This window comes from Lipotes vexillifer, unplaced genomic scaffold, assembly GCF_000442215.2.
Source record: "Lipotes vexillifer unplaced genomic scaffold, Lipotes_vexillifer_v1.1 scaffold1197, whole genome shotgun sequence".
Lineage (NCBI taxonomy): Eukaryota > Metazoa > Chordata > Mammalia > Artiodactyla > Lipotidae > Lipotes > Lipotes vexillifer.
The window spans coordinates 314,062-335,836 of NW_006780020.1; the positions used below are offsets into that span (position 1 = coordinate 314,062).

The 21,775-nt window shown below is 43.9% G+C and overlaps 1 protein-coding gene across 1 annotated transcript in view; it reads left to right on the forward strand.

Annotated features, from left to right (window-relative positions):
* The first annotated feature begins 8,811 nt into the window (after window positions 1-8,811).
* Window positions 8,812-21,775, forward strand: part of PRR14L (proline rich 14 like) — a 45,981-nt gene continuing 33,017 nt past the window's right edge. Inside the window, exons 1-2 of the mRNA XM_007453162.1 lie at window positions 8,812-9,285; window positions 20,718-20,790. Coding sequence (XP_007453224.1) covers window positions 8,812-9,285; window positions 20,718-20,790 — 547 coding nt within the window. The remainder of the gene's footprint in view (window positions 9,286-20,717; window positions 20,791-21,775) is intronic.

Below are 21,775 nucleotides of genomic sequence, written 5' to 3' on the forward strand. Positions count from 1 at the left end.
CATGTTGAACAAAATATCACATTTTTAAAGACGAGATCAATAATGGTGCTGTGCAATAATATTAGATCCTGAGGGAAAAGACAAACCAGTAATACTGAGTTTCTCAGATCCTCTTCTATAGGCACGTAGTTGCCTGAGAAAGAACTTGAGGACTTGGCTACTATAAGTGTAGAAATGTTCTAAAGTGAATTTCTAGTTAATTCATCCCAATAGCATCTGTGGTAGCCTATATGTGAACTGTGTATGTATATAGACGATGGATGGACTTACAGGCTGTAAACAATAGGGTTGGCATTTAGGTGTGTATATCTCCAGCCCTAACTAAAGCTGGGAAAACCACTGTCTTAGATAAAATGGTCCACATGTTGACTGGTTCAAGGATACGTTGATTAGAGAGGAGAAAATTAAAATCTCCCACAAACCACCAAACCTCTAGCTCTCTACTCAGCCAAGTTGATAAGCTCCAAGAGACAACAGATTTCTGTTTAACACAGGGCTGTGTGATTTGGGGATTGATTGCATTCTCTGGACCGTCTCAATTCCCTCTTGAATAAACGTTCTTTTCCTTTCTTCAAATATCTGTTGAGTGCCTGCTTATGCAGGACACTGCTCTAGGTGCTGAGCAAAGAATGATGAACAAAACAGACAAGAGTGCGAGGGACAGATGATAAACGAGTCGATAAACATGAAATGGCAATTTCGGCTAGTGTTAAAGCTATGAAGAAATTAAAACAAGATGCGAGAAAGGAGATGGATCAGGGGAGTGACATGATCTAAAATACTGATTCCAGGTATAAAAAGATATCTTGGGCTGCCAGGGTAGAAGCCGGGAGGCCCGGAGAGTTGCAGCCGTTCGGGCCAGAAAAGAGACTGGACCAGAGTGGTCTCAGTGGAGTCAGACACTGGACCTGAAGCTCAGCAGGAGCGGAGTCAAAAGATGTGTCCCCTTTAAGAGTCCTGGCCGCAGGGGCGGGGCAGAGGCCGCTGGAGCTAGCCGAGGGCGAGAGGCTTCACGCGGGAACAGCCGCCCCAGGAGAGCGCGCGCGCAGTGCGGGGGCGGGACCTGGGCGAGTCCGCATGGCTAGCTCGGGCCCCGGATGAGGAAGTGCGGGGCGATCATAGAGACGAAGAGGCGGCGGCGGCGGCCGGAGCGCCCCGGGCTCTCGGCTCCGCAGGCTCAGGTAGACTTGGAGGCTACGGGGCAGTAGCTGCAGAGGCTGGGCTGGCGGGGCGAGCGCGGGCTGCGGAGCCGACCTGAGGGTAAGAGGCCGGGGGCGGGAAGGCTTCGGGCGTAGCCACCTCGCCCCACTCCAGTCTGAGCGGACCCTTCGCCGGGCGGTGCAGGCTGAAGCGGAGCCCGGGCCCCCCGCCCTCTCGGGGCGCCGAAGGGAACGCAGGCTGCGCTGCGGGCGCGGAGCGACCCGGGGAGAGGGAGGAGACCAGGCCCCGCGTCGCGAGGGGAAAACGGCTTCTCCGAGTCATGGCTCCGGCGGGGGAGAACGACTCCTCTTCGACCTCGATACGGCGGGGGACCCCCAACTTCTCGGGGCGGGCGACGCCCCTTGTCGTGGGCGAACGCTCCTCTCCGGCTCGCTTGTCAGCAGAGGGAGACCCGCTCCCGTGGTGCGAGAGGGCGATTCTGAACTTATTTTCAGGAGGGATAAGATCTCTCTCGATTTGGTCAGCACCCCCCGGGTGGAGAGAAAGACTCAAGTTGCCTAAAAGTGACAGGGGGCTCTTCCTTCCCTGTAAAAGACTTATCTTCCCTTCTTTATTTTTTATCTTTACCCTGATACAGAGGGAGGAAGACCCTGAATTTACTTTATGGTGTTAGTCAGTCTTTCCCCTCCCCCAGTCGTGTCCACAGAGGGAGCCTCGCTTCTCCGCCCCCGAGCTTCTTGGTGTGCCTGGAGCTCTTTTCCCTCGCACAGTGAAGAGCGTGGCGTTTGGAGTGTGATGGATGCAAGCCCGCGTGTGTCCCACTTCCCACCTTTGTGACCTTGACTCATTTCTTAACCTTTTGTCAGTCCTCCCATCTCTAATTTGGGTACTCTCTTCAAAGAATTGTCCTAAGGGCTAAAGGAAATTTTGTGTAAGTGCTTAGTACATAGTAATCTTTTGGGAAACTGTTGCTATTACTGTTACTTAATTTTTTTAAAAAAGGAAACTAGTATCTTCCACAGAGAAACACAGATGCATGTCTCCTCCCATCCCTCCCCACACCCCATCACTTTCTGAGGAGGCTTTTTCCCGGGGCAGAGAAAGAGACACTTGTACTGTCTTAGATCCGACCACACTTCGCAAATTAACAAAGAGGGCCTCAGAATAATCTGCAAAAAGACTGCTTTTGGAAGCAGGTCTGTACTCCAAGAGGGAGACCTGATAGGAGAAGCCAACCTTTCCTTTGTCCACAGAAGCTATCACTCCTTCCCGACTGGTTAGAGATGCCCTCTCCCACTCCCCCTACTTGCTCTAGTGACAAAAAAGCTTCCTTCTATCTGATGTGCACACCCCCCTACACCCAAGATGGAGATTCCAACTTCTTTCTCTTGCTCTCCCAAGAAAAATAAGACTAGACCTATGAGAGGAGGACGCTTTCCTGCTGTATATTTGGAGTGGTACAGATGGTTTCTTTTCTCCCCTTCCTTTGAAAAAGGAATGAAAATCTTTTATGCAGAGTCTTTGTCAGTAGAAATCAGGAGCATTTTCACTGTTTTACTCCCCATGTGGAGACAGAGGGATCCTTTTTCTGCATGCTGATAAAGGGAGGAACGGGGGAAGCCGTGCTTGATGCTATTGAGATTTCTTGTGCACTCCGTGGGGAAGAGCCAGGCCCTGTTCAGTATATGGACTTCCCTGCCCCACTTTCAGTTTGTCTAGAGATCTTCTTCAAAGATTCTTCTTTGTCTGTTACTCAAGAAGAAGCTCCCTTCTCCGAATTCCCTTAGGGAGGGATTGGCTACAGTGTCCGAATCTTTGGGAAAGAAAGCCCCTTTCTCAAGGTGAAAGGAGTGTGGTGAACTTCTGAGGGCCTGATCGTTATTGTGAGTATTGTCCCTTGTCACAAGTGTGGTAGTGCCTAGTGTTATTAACTGCTTCGTTTGGTTAAGAGCAGCCCCTTTGCTTTTGGAATTAAAGGGAAGGGAGACCATCAGATGGGATTATTGGGGCACATGGCTTTCTGTTCTGTTGTTTTCTTTGTTTGATTTTTTTTCTTCTTTTGCTTACTGCTGTAAACTTTGTACCCCCAGAACTTTTGTTTTGGGGCATGTTTGAGTGACGAAAGTTGCCACTTTGTCAGGTTTTTAGTATTATAAAACATTCTAATGAGGCTGAGAGCTGCAATGTTAATCTTTCATTCGTAGTTTCCCCATCCTCCCCTTGGCTTTTGTTATTTGGTGGGATGGGAATTAACACTTCCACATTGCCTGAAGACACACTGAAGAACAGCTTTCTATCTTTTTCGTATGTAAAGTGTTCTTAAATTACCTTGTTTGCCCTTGAGTACTTGCAGTGGGGATTAGTCTGAGCTCTGTAACACTTTTGTTGGTGTCTGTAGGTCTGTTGTGCTGAAACAAACTGGAATAGAAAAGTTATTTAGAGTCTTGGGATTTTTACGGGTAACACAATGCTTTGCGATTATTTTGTTTAATTTGTCCATTTTACATGTGAAAAACAAGCCCAGGAAAGTTCAGTGACACACTCAAGGCCGGGCAGCTAGTGAGAGGCAGGATAGGGACCCTGGTCTCCCAGCTTGGAGACCAACAACTAGACTGCTTCCCAGCACTGATTAGGCATTTGAAGCAGAAAGACTGGGAGATGATAATTCTCAATTCAAAGGGCTTTCTTCTTTTATTGGAATAATTGTACTGCATACTCCTTATAAACGTTAGTCTTCACCCCCATCCCCACCCCTGGGATAAATCCATCCCCTAAACAATGTAATTCTTATTTGTGTTAATGGTAAAGATGACAAGCCAATAGCAGCAGGAGAGAGTTGTTTGTGAATTTATGGGTTATTTTCTGCTTATACCTCAAACTAGGTAATTATCTGTGTCTTCACCCAGTAGGTTGGTTATATATCATTAGTAAGGATTAAGCCATAAGTCCCTGTCTACATTTTATAAGCATGTGTTACTCTTTCCGCTTACTTCAAGTTTATTTAACACTTTAGTGTAAAAACTTTTATGATTGAGGGAGAGAGCTGACATTTGGAAAGATACTGATAAAGGGATAATATACTTACTGGTTATTCTTTATTGCTTCATATTTGGATCTTGAGATATAACGTTTTAAAAAAATTTTAACACGTGTGATAGACGCTCATTGTTAAAAAAAAAAAGTACAACATGCAGATAAGTCATTCATGATCCCATCACCCAGGGTAACACTGTTAATATTTGGCTTATAGTATTTAAAACAATTTTCCTATATGGATATATATTTTTCCAAAATAAAAGAATCCTAATATTTATCTAGCTTGATAAGACATCTCAGGCAACTTTCTATGGAGAGGTATATTTCTGTACCATCATTTTTAATTGCTCCATTGCATTCAGGAATTTAAAGAACTTGAATGGTAGAATTCTGTTGTTTCTGCAGTCTTGGGGCATTACCAATATCTTGATAGAGGGAGAAAGTTGAGAGGACAGTTTAGTGATGCGAGCTAGTGAGTTGAGAATAATTGTAAACTGCTGCTCTAAGCTTGCATCTAAATATGACTTCACCTCTGAGGGTTCCAGCTGAGGCACTTAGTTAGCTGTTCTTGGTGACTCCACTTCACATACTGCTGAGAAACTTGAGGACCAGAATCAGGCTGCAAAAAGGAGGGAGTGGTGCCTGGTTGTTTTACAGGTTGAAAAGTCTTATAATTATGTCTCTACCAAACACACATATCAAGAGATGGTAGTTTTGTGGCGTTTGGCTTTTGTATATTGGAAGTTATCTTTTGGTGACCAAGCTTTACAATTCTGTTTTGGTCCACACCAGTTTACAACATAGATGGAGGTGTAGGAAAGGTAATGGCACTGTTTTTCCTGAGGAATATTTTGAGCCATTTTATGTGATTATCAATATTGCCTCTTTGTGATAAGCATCTGCTTAGGAAGCATGTATTTGTGCGTGATTTTGTGTTCAGAACAAAATCTTGAGTTAGGACCGTGGGGTTGGAAAGGAGTGAGATTTGTTAGAGACACAGCTGGAGTTGGGACCGTTGGTACAAGTGCTAATTGAACGCCATGTGGATGGTCAGATATGGTTACGTCTGGGGATTCAAGTCTGAGCTCTGGGGTAACGGGTGCTATTACTAAGAGAGGCAATGGGATCAAAAATAAGCATATAAGGTTACTGAGAGCCTCTTACTCATTCTGTTTCTCATAGCTGCTTGCATGTAGCAATACTCGATTATTCACTGCGTTGAATGGGTTCTGTTTTAGGCATGTTACGTTTTGGGGGGGTGCCATCCTTGTGAGTGAAACGTAGGTCACAGCTTGAGAAAAACTTGGGGCAAGGGACAGATTTCTTTCCTTTAAAAAAAATCAGCTTGGATTTCCCTGGTGGCGCAGTGGTTGAGAGTCCGCCTGCTGATGCAGGGGACACGGGTTCGTGCCCTGGTCTGGGAAGATCCCACATGCCGCGGAGCGGCTGGGCCCGTGAGCCATGGCCGCTGAGCCTGCGCGTCCGGAGCCTGTCCTCCACAACGGGAGAGGCCACAACAGTGAGAGGCCCGCATACCGAAAAAATAAAATAAAATAAAATAAAAAATCAGCTTTATTAAGATATAATTCATATAACTTGTAATTCATCAACTTAAATTGTACAATTCAGTGGTGTTTGGCATAGTCTGAGTTGTGCAACCATCACCACAATCAATTTTAGAACACTTTTATTGCCCCCAAAAGAAAAACTGTCCATCAGCCACTCCCTGTTTCTCCAACTCTTCCAACAGTAAGTGGTCACTAATCCACTTTCTGACTCCAGAGTTGCCTGCTCTGGACATTTCGTGTAAGTGAGATCTTACAATATGTGGTCTTTTGTGCCTGGCTTCTTTTACTTACATAAGGTTTTCAAGGTTTATCCATGTTGTGTCATGAATCGGCACATCATTTCTTTTCATAGTTAAGTAATACTCCATTGTGTGGATAGACCACATTTTGTTGATCCGTTCATCAGTTGATGAACATTTTGATTTGTTTCCACTTTTTGGCTCTTGTGAACAGTTCTGCGGTGAACATCCGTGTACAAGTTTTTGTGCGGGCATGTGGTTTTTGCACATGTTCCTCAGAGTGGAGTCGCTGGATCATGTGGTTACTCTGTGCTTAAAGGGACAGTTTTGAGTCATCCTGTTAGCAGAGAAGCTGCACGAAAAGGTGAGGTCATCAAAAAAGTGAAGCCTGGGAAGGGAGGTGTATCGAGGGTTGAACTGGAGAACACCCGCACCCTGGCAGGCAGGGAGACCCACAGAGCCCGTCTCTACCTTCTCTTCTACAGTAGTCTTTCCTGCAGTTACTCTTTTGGTCCATATGTGGTATGACAACCAAAAGCTGGATTGTTATCTGTCGATGGGAAAGGGAAACTGAACCAAATTAAAATGGAGCACTTCCAACCTTTTGGGAGCGGGGGCATCAAATAGCAATTTCACTTTATCCCTTAGCCCCCACGTATATACACACACACACACACACACACACACAAAATGGCTTAAAATCTAAAGTACCCCTAGAAATCCAGGAGCTAGTGGAGAAAGGGGAAGACTAGCTCCGGAAAGGATGCCTTTGTCGGCACGGTTTATGAAAGTCCCCTGTGAGTCTCACCTCACTCCTTTGCACGCCAGTACGTCTCTCCTTGCTTCTCTTTTGGCTTCAAGTTTCTTCACCAGCCCTCCTGTGTTACCTCAACCTTATGGACCAGCAGTCTGCTTTCCTGTAATTTCTAGTATTCGTATTTGTTAGTGGTATCGCGTTGATGTCCTTTCACCTTTGAGTAGGGTTCCTTGAAAACACTAAGGTGCTCACTCAGCAGATGAGAGCATAGGGACGTGAGTAAACCAGCCACCACAGGTTGGAAAACCAGGAGAAGGGCAGAATGGTCTGGAATGAGAGGACCTGTCATCTGCCCTTCCTCAGCCCCAGCTCCAGTCCAGACAGCACAAGCCAGTGTAGGGGACCTTCTGTCAAGGAGGAACAGTCGTCAACCCAGGAGTGCTCAAGGAGCGGGCTGCTCATTGACGGGGAGGCAGAGCGTGTGCCTTTGTGTAAGTGGCATCGGTGGGCTTTCCCCTATAATCAGGGTACGAACAGAGACAGGGCTCAGGGCCGCTGGGTCGTAAGGAGGGAGTTACGTGGTGTCTCGGAGAGTCCCTCATGCTCAAAAATCTGATCGTGGTGGGTGGAGAGATGGTGAGACAGCCTAACAGTCAAAAGAGTTCAGTAGCAAGCTCTGGGTATTACTTGTATGTAACATGTTTATTTTGGAGAAAGATGGACATTAGGAAGTGGTGAGAGTACATCTGAAACATCCTTTCCTTTGTATATTTCGGCCAAAGGAATCTGCCATAGGGTACTTCTGATAAATTCTTGTCATGAACTTAGAGATTCCAAATATTTCTCACCTTCTCTCTCCTCCTGTTTAGGGTTAAGGAAAACATCAAGAATGAAAGCGCGCAGTATCTCATTTGGTTATCATTTCCGCCTTGGTCAGGTCAAGTGGATTTTGTGGTGGAAACCACACGCGTTTGGTAGACTAAAATGGAAAAGTTACCGGCCAGGAGACCCTGGTTTTGGGTGTACCATTCCCTATCTGTGTGTGCGTTTGTTTTGATTACTTTAATAATACAGTATCATGAACTACTTAAATATGTACATTTTAGCAAATAACCCATGTTCCTATTACCCAATGTGAGAAGTGAAACATGACCAACACAGTGGAAGCCCTGGGTGTCCCCCGACTCCTTCCCTCAGTTAACCATGTAATAGGTCTATTGTTTAGATCCATGTTTAGGCAGGTCACCTTTACCCTCTTCACGTGTGGTGTTAGAACCTGTAAGAGGAGGACAACAGCCGCCCTGCTTAGCTCACTGGGTTGTTATGAGAATCAAATGAGTGGTGTCTGTGAAGGCACTTGAAAAATCTCGAGGTGCTGAGTTGAAGTCAGGAAGGATTTGCCCAAGAGCTGATTTAGTCGTGTTGGGTGCCAGCCTGTGTAGACACAGCTCAGGTGTTTAGTGAGCACTTTTCTCTATATCTTCTTCCAAAGAGAATTCTTAATGAAGAAAAGTCAGTGAATTGAATTCTTCAGAGTCCCTCAGTATATGTTAATTCAGCAAATATTTTCTGAGTACCTGCTATGTGTGAAACAACTATTCCAGGCAGCAGGGATATAGCAGCGAACAAAACACGCAAGGTTCACAACCTGAAAACAATTCAAAAACAATCTTTATTTTCTTATTTACATTGGGTCTATCCTTGGATGCTTAGACATGTCTTATTCTCATCTACATTTGATGAGATCTCACTTAAATCCAGATTTATACTAAGAATTGTTCACAAGGCAGTATTTGCATTGAAATTAGACAGATGTCATTAAAGGTTTAAGGTATTTATTTTCCTCAAACTCAGTCTCTTACAGAGAATTTTTTGGTGCCAGATAATGTTGGCATTTGAGTTAGAATTTTTTGCCTTTGTTGTAGCCAGTTTAAGCTGAGACAGCTTTCTACTACCGTGCAAGGTTTTAAACTTTTATCCCTTCCTTTGATTTGTGTCAGGGTGAGCTGTTTGATGTAAAAGACTTGACTCCAAATCTGCATCTGCCCCCATGCTGTCATCCGGCGTAGAGACCCAGCCCGTTCCACTCGATTCCTCCATGTCTGCCGAGGTGCAGGAATTATACTCTGAACTCCCAGTGAGTGTCTCCAAAGAGCTTCATGCTGACTCTGAGCCAAGTGCAATTCCAGATGTAAAACCTGGAGCCTCAAGCTCTCGTGTAAGTCAGAGTAGGGCAGTGCCCTTGGAGCTGCAGAGGACTCCTGTGGAAAGTTGTCACGAAGAAACCCCTGAGACCGTGGACCATGGGGGTGAGCCTGGGCGGTATGGGCTGGTGGACCCCACAGCAGAAGGTTCTGTGGCTTCTGGGATCTTGGATAGGGAAGTGAAAGCCAAGAGCATGGAGCAAAAGGTCTTCAGAGATGGAGGGGACCAGGCGGAGAGTGTAAGAGACCCCTGTGAGGGAGCAAAGGAAGACACACGTCAATATTGCACAGCTACTGAAGAGAAGCTCTGCCCCAGCCAGGTAAGAAATGAGATCTTGATGCAGATCAGTTGAGTGGGGATGGCATCTTTCCAACTGGACTAACACTTCTCAGAATAAAGTACAGAGTCTGACAGGTAGCTTATGATTTATTGAAGCATTTCCAAAATGTTGATTTTGATGTTAACTTTCTTTTGATGATTTTTAAAAACATTCGTGTCGCATCAGACACTTGAGGAGAGGAAGTGCTTATCTCATGAAAACGTGTCAGTCCTCTGACACAGCTACTGAATATGAAATGTTGAGTCTCTCTGTGACGGTCGTGTGGGATTTCTGTGTCTGATGTTAAGGAATGATGTGTACTCATTCCTTGAGTTTTGGTAGCGTCATGGTTAGGATAGAGTGAGGTGTCACAGGGGTATCTTTGAGGGAGACTATTGACCCAGCTAGGGCTTCATAGGATGGATACCCTCGTGGGGGTCTCCATATTTCAGAAGTAAGTCCCAAGCTTTGCAGGTCTAGAAACTTGACTTTCATCTTTTGTACGTCAGAGGTGATGATCTCCAAAAGACTGATCCAAGCTACCTCCCTTCATGAGAGGCTGAAGCTTAAATCAGAAAGCCAGTTCTTTAACTAATACACAGTGAAAAGTGGAATCACTGCTTGGTGTGGCATGGAAAATCCCATCTCTCTGAATTTGATATTGGAATAAGAGGGATTAGTTAGGTGAGACTAATGGTTAGTGAGCTAAGGTAGCCTGATGGACCCCAATTCCTAAAGGAAGTTTTATCTGCCAGGTGGACTAGAAAGCTTACTCTTTGCCCTGGATGGTGCCTTAGATCAAGAGTTAGTAAACTTTCTGTGTAAAGGGTCGTAAAGTAAATATTTTAGGCTTTGCAGGCCATATGGCCTCTGTTGAAACTACTCAACTCCGCCATTGTTGCTTGAAACCAGGCATAGGTGATTCTTACAAAAATTAGTGTGGCTGTATTCCAGTAAAGTGTTGTCTATAAGCACAGGCTGTAGTTTGTCAACCCCTGCTCTATGTACTAATAAATTCCTATTCTCTGGACTTCCTGGGCTAGGCTCCATTCCCCACCTGATAAAAATACATCATTTCTTTACACAGGTTGCAGGGCAATTGACTGTCATTAGTAGGCTGCATATATTAACCATAATTAAGAATAGATAAAGCGTGAAGTAACAGTTGAAAAAAATATCAGATTTTATGCTGTGATGACCTATCCTTAAAAATATAGTTAAATTAACAGACCCAAAGTTCCTTACTCCTTGCTATGGTGGGCTGTGTCTAACAAGATGGAAAGTTTTCTTCGTGTAAAATTTGATACAAAATGAAATTATGCATATATAAATGAACACAACATACTTATATCAGTACATGTTTATACATACATATATACGTACCACCCAACTCGAGAACTAGAAGATTACTGTCTCCCTATTCCTTTTCTGAACCATTCCCTTTCTCCCTTTTAACTCCACCAGAGGTAAATTCTATTTTGAATTGTGTAAAGCAAAATGAAATTTAATAGATACAAATGCAAGATTTTGTACTTGGTTTCATAAAGGGAACTACACACAAGTGGAAAACAGAAGTGAAAAACAGAAGCCCCACAGGTTTTAACTGGTTAATTAGAATTGACTCTGTAGCTGCCAAGAAAAGCCAGTTTGCTCTTAATATACATTAACAAAATGTGTTGACTGGACAGAGGTGGTGGTTGTGTGCTTGTGTGCTGGTTCGCCTGTACCTAGAGTATCATCCTCATGGTTCTCTCTCCCCTACCCCTCCAGCACTCAGATGAGCTCAAGATACAGGGAGGATGGGGTGGGGAGCAGAGGGGAAGCAAGGAATGAGTCAGTGTTGGGTACCTGGCCAAAGCAGAGCCTGTCCCTTCCTTTTCACATTGAGCCTGGGGTCATGTGGGAGGAATGTATTCATGGATAAGAATTCACACTAAGGACACAACGTGAAAATACCCCATTGGAAGCCGAGTTGCTGGGTCTTCCTGAAAAATCAGGAGGAATGAGAGAAGCCTTTGAGACTTTGGAGGGTTGAGCAGAGCAGTTCTGTTGGGCACAGTTAAGCTCAGGGGAAGACGGGTGGGACGGTGGCAGCTCCTGACATTCTTAGGTCACAGCACCATTGGAAATCTGGATGAATGCTGCAGGCCTCTCAGAAAAGCAGACATGCCATTCCGGAAGGTCTGCAGACTCCAGCCATCTCTGGACCCCAGGTTAACTTGCTAGATGGCAAAAACACCACAAACATAGTCAAAAGACAACTGACACATTGGGAGGACATATTTGCAACGTATATCATGGATAATGGGCTTATATCTCTAATGTATAAAGACCTCTTAAATTGGGGAATGAAAAAACCCAATAGAAAAATGGAGGAGACACTTGATAAGTCACTGTGCGCATGTGTGTTTGTGTGTGTATTGTGTTTAAACACATGAAGATGGCCAACCTCACTCATAATTAGAGATGCAAATTTAAACAACCCATTACACTACTTTTATGAAACCTATCAGATTGGTGAACATGAAGAATTATGACAACACACCTGGTTGGCAAGGCTGTGAGGAAAACGGCTGTTCTCACACATGGCTGGTGGGAATGCATACTGATACAACGTTGCAGAAGAGGAATTGGGCTACACTTAACAAAACTATGCCCTGACCTGTTGACCCAGAACTCTCATTTCTAGAGAGTATCTACCCTGAAGATACACCTCCCACAGCGTAAAAATATGTATACACAAGGTTATTGTTTGAAGCGTAGTTTATTATTGCAAAATGTTGGAAGCAACCTAAATGCCCACCTATAGGAGACAGGTTGAATAAACTATGGTATATAAACATCCTTCCCAGGAGCCCTGTGCAACTGTAATAAAGAATGAAGATCTTCATGTACAGGTACAGGTGTCCCCTAGACCACTTCTGCGTTTGGTGATTCTCTGGAATTCACGGGACACTGCACATAGTCAGATTCACAGCTAAGATTAATTACAGTGTAAGGACATAAAGCAATCAGCAAAGGGAAGAGGGCATGGGGGCAATGTCTAGAGGAAATCACGCACAGGCTCCCAGGAGTCCTCTCCGAGTGTAGTCACACACACTTCACTTCCTCTGGGAACAAATTCTGCTCATACATGTGAAATGCCTACCATGGAAGCTTGTTAGAGTTCAGGCTGGTCACATGGGCATCCTCTGGCTGGTACATACCAAAATCCCAGACATCACAGGAGGAAAGCAGGGGTTCCCCATGAATCACATTGTTGTATAGGTGTCGTGAGCCACTCTGATCATTTAGGAAATGGTGGAGACTCTTCTGCAATCTAAGTTTCCAGATGCTAGCCAAGGCTACCCTTGTAAGCATGCCTTTCTTAGAATAACAGTCAGGCCTGCTGCTGTTAACTCTTCTGCAAAGGAGGATATACTAAGTGAAAAGAGCAAACTGTGAAGGACTTTCTATAGTATCCTCCCTTTCATGCATGAAATAAGGGGAAATAAGTGTACAAGTGTGTGCTCATTTGTATAAAACACACACATGTGTACACACAGGAGGGATGAGCCAGAGAAGAACCATGTCACTTCTGTGGGGTTCCTGCCCCCCAGATGCACAACCAGGATCTGATCATGAGGAAACATCTGACAAACCCAAACCAAGCAACTTTCTTTCCAAAAGTTATGAAAGATGAATACGTACGGAACCCTCTTAGTTGAAGGGAGACTGAGGAGGCATGATGACTAAATGCATTCTGGAAGCCTGGATTGGATCCTGGTCCCGAAAAAGGGTGTTATGGAGCCATTAACAAGATTTGAATAAGGTCTTTAGACTAGTTAGTATTTTATTAGTGTTAATAACTATACTGTGGTTATGTAAGATGTTAACATTAGGGAAAGCTGGATGAAGACTATACAAGAAATTTTTTTGACCAATATTTGCAATTTTTTGGTGTATGTAAAAGATTATTTCTAAATCAAATGTTTAAAAACTTTAAAAATATTATAACAATTAAAAAACAAAACAAAAAAACCCCTCTTCTTGATAGAGGGAGACAGAATTTAACTCAGTATGAGAGGTGCTTTTTAACAGCTAGACCAGTCTAGAAATGGCTTAGGTTACTCAGGGAAGTCCTGTTTATAAAGAGGCTCAGTGACTGTTGGTCAGGAATATAGCAAAGGGGATTCTAACTCAGACAAGCAACCTCAGAGGTGTTCTTTTCCATGCTGACATTCTGTGATTTTGTTCTAATAGTTGATTTGCCTTTAGCAGCATTCCACAAAGTTTTTTCCTTCAGCTGTTGTTCATCTCAAACCAACAAAGAGGCCCACGATCGTGCACTGGCTCCAGTTTGGGGAAAAGTACTCAGAGGTTATCACTTAACCCACTCTTCTCTGTTCCCTCTGAACCAAAATCAGTCAAGGCGGAAGGGTACTGACTTCAACAGAGCTCGGCTCCAGGAATAAGAACTTGCTGTGGTTGTGAAGGACGGCCACCTACACTTTCCGGCGTGGATTGCATGAATTAAATGAATTTAATGAAGTTAAGTCTGCTTGGTGAATTTCCCAGTTCATGGAGAAGAACAGCACCAATATTTAGAATTAGAAGTTTACGCTTTTTTTGTACCTTGGGCCCTGATGAAGCCTAAACTGTTTTTGTGAAATATTCATTTCATTCACTCATTTAACCTCTCGAGGTCATTATTAGTTGTGTTTTTGTTTTTCTGTTTTTTTGGTTGTTGTTGTAAAAGAAAAACAAAGTACATGTTATCTTATGAAGCAACTTATTTTTAAATGTTGGTCTTAACTTTTCTTTTGGCTTTTTTTTACTGTGGTAAAATACATATAACATTTACCATTTTTATTATTTGTAACGCTTCCGTGACATTAAGTACATTCACATTGTTGTGTAACCATCACCACCATTCATCTCCAGAACTCTTTTTATATTCCCAAATTGGAACTCTGTCCCCATTAAACAATAACTCCCCATATGCCCTCCCCCAGCCCCTGGTAACCCCCGTTCGCCACCTTTCTGTCTATGAATTTGTCTGCTCTAGGGACCTCATATAAGTGCAATCATACAGTCTTTGTCCTTTTGTGACTGCACTTGACATTTTCTTTAAAGATCCATGTGGGGCTCCCCTGACGATCCAGTGGTTAAGACTTTGCGCTTCCACTGCAGGGGGCAAGGGTTCAATCCCTGGTTGGGGAACTAAGATCCTGCATGCTGTGTGGTGCAGCCAAAATATTTAAAAAAAAATTTTTTTTAATAAAAAATAAAGATCCACTTAAAAAGTTAAAATAAATATTCCAGTCATGAAATATTTCAATCATGAAAAGTTAAACCAGCAAAAAAAATCATTCTTTCCTGCCTTATGATTGTGTCAGAAAGATATAAAGACTTGTAACTGGTACTTTTGTCCTTTGATCTGGGATATTCTGTTATCGGGAGGGGAGAAGAAAGGCAAAAACGAGGGGAAAGAGGCTGGGAACAGATGCGTGGAAGGGACAGCTGCAGGAGCCACGCTGAGTGGTGAAAGAACCGTTCAGCTGTGACCTCTGCACTCACAGGAGGAAGGTCAAGAACTACGGTGCACACAGAGGTTACGGACCAGGATACGGAAAAGACTGGTCTTATTTAAGAATAAAGTGGAAAGATGGGTATGCGACATCCCACACAGGTGATTTGACATTGAAAACCTTTTTTTTCCTGATTTGAACAACCAACTTTATTTTCTTTTTTTTAACTGAAGTATAGTTGGTTTACAATGTTATATTAGTTTCTGGTGTACAACGTAGTGATTTCGTTTTTGTTTTCTTGACTGCGCAGTTTGTGGAATATCAGTTCCCTGACTAGGGATTGAACCCAGGCCATGGCAGCAAAAGCCTGGAATCTAACCACTAGGTCATCAGGGAATTGCCCAATGTAGTGATTTTTGACATTTTTATAGGTTATACTTCATTTAAGGTTATTACAAAATATTGGTTACATTCCCTGTGCTGAACATTACATCCTTGTATCTGTGAAAACTGTTTATACCATGCTTTGTTTGTTTTTCTTGGTGCTTAGATGTAAGCTGTACACAGGGGTAGATCTGCCAGGGTGAACGTGTTGTAAAAGCTTTGGCTTCAAGATACATCATTCATGCTCAACACAGACACAGAAAAAGTTCTGAATTGTCTGTTAGCGGAAACATACGAAGACTCGGTATGCATCTTTTGACAGATATTTGAAAGCATATGGACAGGAGACATCAAGTCAGGAAGCACAATGGCTGTTGATCACCTGATGCATGTTATGCTATTGGAGAAACTTGTTATTTAATGGCATGTTCAGAAAAGACCCAATCTTGTGCAATTTATGTGACTTTACTTAAGGGAAAGGCTGTTATGCTAAATGCCCATTAAGCTTCCTTCCTTATCACCCTAAGAGTCTCTGATCCTAAGGGAAATTTGCAATAGTGTGAAGCGGCTTGCTGTTTGCTTAAAAGGAAATCTTGTTGGAAAGAACTCATTTTCAGTGATTTAAAGGTGAAAGAATCTGAACTTCACACTCTCAGTAGTACAGTTGGTAGCCATAAGGTGTTCTCCCGGTCTGCCAGGGTACCATGGTCCCCACAGTGATGGTTTGCCTGTGGTTCTCAGCTCATATTGTTAAAAGTGTGTGACAAAGAAGTGCCCAAAGCACCATTCACATATTGCTGGGACTTAAGGTGGAACTTTCTCCTCATTAGTTTAGCAGTTCTCTTAGATAAATCCTTGTGGCGGACTGTTACTAAATGCCTTACGCAGCTAACTTGATTGGTGCCTCATTTAAAGTTTTTCTGAATTGAGATAACGTGGAGGAAAATTTCTTTTTAGGCTCAGTAAAGATGATTTAAAGTTACTGTCCTACAGCTCTTCCTAGATATGCAAGCGTAGGAAACTGAAAGGTCCATCTAGAGATCCAACGTCTTGTTTATTTTCAGTGTTCTTCACTGTGAACATGATCACTGCTGTTCCCACAAGTGCCAGGAAATTGAAGGTATCTCATTTGCTCTGTGTTGGGGCCCTATTGTGTGTTCAGTGTGTCGGTAGTCCCATGTCGGCAGTCCCACCTGAAGCTGGGACCACCACTGCTCCAGCTCAGGAAGCTCAGTCTTGGAGGAGGTCGGCGAGATCTGCTTACAACCAGGGCTCACGGCTCAGGTGTACCTCAGGCCCTGAGGAGCTTATAACTACCCTGCTTATAAAAGCTGAAGGGCCTGGTGTATGTTCATTTCCCTCCTAAAGATATTTGTGGGGTTTTTTTTTTCTGGCTCAATACTAGCCTCATAGGAATGAATCAGTATTGCGTCTTTTCCAGGATAAACAGCCAGCTTTTTAAATTTTTATTATTTAATTTAATTTTATTTTTGGCCGTATTGGGTCTTTGTTTCTGTGCGAGGGCTTTCTCTAGTTGCGGCAAGCGGGGGCCACTCTTCATCGCGGTGTGTGGGCCTCTCACTGTTGCGGCCTCTTGTTGCGGAGCACAAGCTCCAGACGCACAGGCTCAGTAGTTGTGGCTCACGGGCCTAGTTGCTCCGCGGCATGTGGGATCTTCCCAGACCAGGGCTCAAACCCGTGCCCCCTGCATCGGCAGGCATATTCTCAACCACTGTGCCACCAGGGAAGCCCCACAGCCAGCTTTTAATGGGAAATAAGATTACAGACGAACAGTAAGAATGGTTTTCAAGACCCTCCTAAAATCTGCCTAAACTTTGGAGAAGTATTTTAAGTTGGTTTTGATTCCAAGCAGTGGGCAGGAGGGTGACATGTTGGCTGTGCCAGGCTGAGGCAGAGAATTTGCTGTCAGTTTGACAAATTGCACTATTACGTGGCATTTCCTATTTTATATAGTTTATACAATGCTACAAACTACTGCAATTATCTCATTTGATTTTGCAAGAGGGATCCACTTGAACTTTTATCTTGGAAACAGATTTTGCAAGGAATGTTAGGATATTAACGATCAGATGTCAAGATTTAGTGAAATCTAGATGGTAGAGAGAAATGTTTAGGACTTTACCTCTAGGAATCCTGAAACTTAGAACACTTAGCTGATAAAATATTGTAGGAAAAGGATATTGTGTCTGATAAATTTCTACAAGTGTTTATTACATGATCCGTTGGCTCAAGGGGATGGAGGGAGTTGCACACAGGATGCTTACGCTACACGGCCATTGCTTGCAAGTGGTCTGTTCTGTTCCTTCATCTGCGTTTGAGACCCAAGGCTGGTTGAGCTCCCACCTGATCTGAAGATGGCCCACCGCCGTGGTGCTGGTGGTTGGGGGTCCCTCACATCTGAACTCAGCCTCACACTGTTTTTCAACCCTGTCAATTCCTGATCATATCTAGACTTAAAACTTTGTAGGGTCCACAGCCCTCTGTGAGGGGAAACTTTGTTTTTCATAACTCAGAACCTTTCAGGAGAAGTCAGCAAGGCAGGGGGAGAGAAGAGTCTGTCACTCCTTGCTTCTGCTGCTCCCTTTCACTGTTAGGAGTCGTGGCTAAGCAGGGAGACGGGGGGATGGCTTGAAGCAGTCAGGTTGGCACTCCACCAGGGTGTGTGCAGGCTCCAGCTAAGACATCTCCTTAGAGCAGCAGGTGGCGCCAGACTAAAATCCCAGCAGTCCCTCCAGGAGCCGGAGCCCTTAGGGTTCATCATACGAGCTCACCAGAGTCCTTGGGAATCTGAGGGGACCTGTATGCTGCTGGCAGGTCAGCTCTCACTGCAGAGTCTCTTTTAGGCCCAGAAGAGCTTAGGGCGGTCACTCCAGATGACACTGGGCTCTGTTGGTGACAGTCCTATTGGCTTTTCTCACAGGAAAGTGAGATCTAAGGTCTAAGGTCTACTGGATGGTGAGAGCTTCTGCTCATGGGGCACCCGTCCTGACGGGGCATCTTGCGAGGTGTCTGTGGTCCCCATTTATAAAACCACCTGTAAGCATGCACTCTGTGCAGCAAAGCTAGCAGTTGGGAGTCCTGCGGCTGGAACGGAGCTGCATCTGACTCCTCACCCCTTGGCTTTTGCTCCAGCACCCGGCCTTTCCCATAAAGTATTAACCTGAAGAAATACTCTAAATAGCATCTAATCTAACACTTCAAACATTCAGTCTGAGAACTGGAAGTGTGGAGAAAGGATCAAGGGTAACTACAAATAATGATGTTTTCTTAACCTCTTATTTTGAAACAATTTGAGACTTACAGAAAAGTTGCAAAAGTAGTGTGAAGAATTCCCATTACCCTTCATGCGTATTCCTCACATGTTAACATTTTACCACATTTGCTTTTTTTCCCTTCTGAATAATTTGAGCGTATAGTTGCAGACGTGATGCCTAAATACTTGACTGTGTTTCCTAGCAAACAACGGCATTCTGTCAGGTGACCACAGTACCCTAATCAAAATAAAGAAATTAACACTGATCAGAGTACATTTGGCCAACTGTCCCACTGAAGTCTTTTGTAGCAAAAGAAAAGAAAATGCTTTCTTGGTCTAGGAAAAGTCCAGGATCATTTGTGGCATTCAGTTGTCATGTTTGTTTAGTCTCATTTAATCTGTAACATTTTCTCAGCTCATGACCGTGGCACTTGAAAGAGTACAGGCCATTTATTTTGTAGAATTTTCCTCAGTTTGGGTTTGTATGATGTTTCCTCATGATTAGATCCTGGTTGTGCATTTGGGGGGCAGGAACCCCACAGAAGTGATGTGGTTCTTCCTGTGCATCCTCTCAGCAAGCGCCTGACATTGAGGTGCCTCATTCCTGGGCAGGGGAACTGCCATCACCTGGTTCAGGTGGGGTCCGCCAGGCTTCTCCACTGTGAAGGTACTATTTTCCCCTTCATAATTATTAAGTATCTTGTGGGGAGATATTTTGAAACTATGTAAATATTTCTGTTTCTCATTCAAACTTTTAGCAACTAGTTTTAACATCCATTCATGATTCTTGAGATAATTATCACTGTGATGGTTGCCAAATGGTGATTTTCTAATTCCATCATTCCTTCTACGGTAAGTAAGAGCTTTTCTTCTCCCCATTTACAAATAAATTTGACCTGGCATCACGCTAGAATTTATACTCTTTTGGCCAAACGTGGTAACACATAAGTTCTGTGGGAGATGGTTGTTTTAAGTTCACGCTGTGCAAAAGCATTCCACACTGAAGTTGCAATAGAAAGTGAAGGAACAGTCCTGCTTTGTACATGACACTCCACGCCGAGCCTCTTCTCTCACTTCCAGTGATGATGCTTTATTTCCTCCTGTGTCCACCTGTATTTGCCATCACTTTGATCTTCTGTTTCCACCACAGAACTTTGCTTAGAAATGAAATGGTTTTGCTTGTTTGTTGTTGTTGGGTTTTTTTGTTTTTGTTTTTGTTTTTTGGTACGCGGGCCTCTCACTGCTGTGGCCTCTCCCGTTGCGGAGCACAGGCTCCGGATGTGCAGGCTCAGCAGCCATGGCTCACGGGCCCAGCCGCTCCGCGGCATGTGAGATCTTCCCAGACCAGGGCACGAACCCGTGTCTCCTGCATCAGCAGGTGGACTCTCAACCACTGCACCACCAGGGAAGCCTTGTTGTTGTTGTTTTTGTTTTGGGGTTTTTTGGGGGGGATTGTTTTTGGTGGAGAATGTGGGCAGTGATTTTTTTTTTAAGTGCTGTAAAAGTTATCAAGCATTGTAGCAGTGATTTTTACCATCTGTCAATTTAAGTGAGTGCTATGTCAGAATCTTTTACTTACCAGTTAAATCCATGTGAAAAAAAAAATCTTTGGGCAGAAAAAAGAGGTGACCCAGAAGGAAACTTTGATGTCAGCAGCCATCGTTGGTCTGTCAGTGTCTCCAGCTGGTCAGCCTGGTCGGAACCTTTCCTCACGGGGCCCCATGCCACACATGCGCTGCTGCTGCTGCCCCTTCCCATTTTCCTGAAGTCCCTCTGTAGGTTGTCATTGATGATGTTCCTCCTTATACCCTCCTCCAGTGAACAGGGATGAAAAGGAAATATAGCTCTTCCAGGAAGTTTGAGAAAAAAATGAGTATGTGATGCTGAGAATGGTTAGGGATTGAGTTATATTCAACTTCCTGATAGTTTCCATTCAGATTTTCACTTAATTAAGATCACATTGCATCAGTGTGTTTCTTGATTTGGAGGATACTTACAGGGTTTTGTTTGGATCTGCAGCCCAGCATTCTAAACCTCTGTTATTGTCCAGACCTTGGGAAACTTGGCTTTTCAAGCTCAGATTCTAGAGAAGTGGAAGTTTTATTGATTATATTAATTTGAATTTGAGGTTTGCTTCAGTTCCCAGTCCTTGTGACTGCTAGCAAATTTCCAGGAGTTGGAAAGAAGACTCTCAGAGAATCATTGGCATTGGTGAGCTCGGGTGTCTCTGGATCCTCCCTGACCGCTGGATTTTCTTACCGCAGGAGGACCTCCTGATGCAGGCAAGCAAAGAACCTCTATGCACGGACCTCCCTGAAGATGGTCTCAGGAACAAAGGTATTTATTTTCTCTCACATCTTTTCCTTCTTCCATTATTAAACACACAATTTTAGTTCACACTGGGAACGTGAGGATTTTAGGTCCCTGCCTTGCCAGATGGACTTCACTGTAGCAGCTCTTGGTATCATTGCCCACGGACGTACTCGGAGGCCCCTGGTCTGATTGAGCGATGCCTCATTTGTGACAAAAGTTTGCTTCCCACTTTTTCTATAATGAGTCCCCATTGACTGTGAGTTGAACCTTAATGCTGGTTTGAAATCTTTCATTTGAATTTATAAAGCTGCACTGCTGTGTGGAAGGGTTCACGTGGATGGGGAGGAACCACTGCTGGCCATGCAGGGCATCCTGCTCTGTTCTCGTGGACAATGTGTCCACTCCTGGTCACCATGAGAGTTGCAGAAGTTTCTCACTTCTGTTACCTCGTTTACTCCTCAAAACCATTGTTGAATATGGGCATCTGAGATACTGCCTTTAATTTGATTGATTGATTTGATTGATTTGATTGAGGAAGAAGCCGAGGCCCAGAAGAGAGTGCTGAGCCAAGATTCTTCTCCCACTGCCCCAGGCTGAAAATAATCTTAGGCAATTTTAGCGAGGACTCTGTGTATCTATTTTATAATTAAGGTTAACAATGTAGAATAATCAAAACTGCAAAAAAAAAATACAGCAAATATGTTTGTGTGAACATTTTGTTACTGTGATACAACGTCAGATTTGACTCTGCTTCTTGGCAGCCTGGACAGAAAAGGAAGCACAGACCATCCCTATGAGAAAGGATGCTTGTCCCAGTTTATCACCCTGCTTCCTGCTGCTGGAGATTCTCTCTGTGGCTCAAAGCCTTGGCTGTCCAGTAGAGAGTAAAGTTCTGAAGATGAGAAATGTCACTTTGTGCATGTCTCACCTAGTCTCAGGGCTTTACTAGGGATGCAGTTTAGTGCCATCACCTGTCCCCACCTGGATCTTTTTTTTTTTTTTTTTTTTG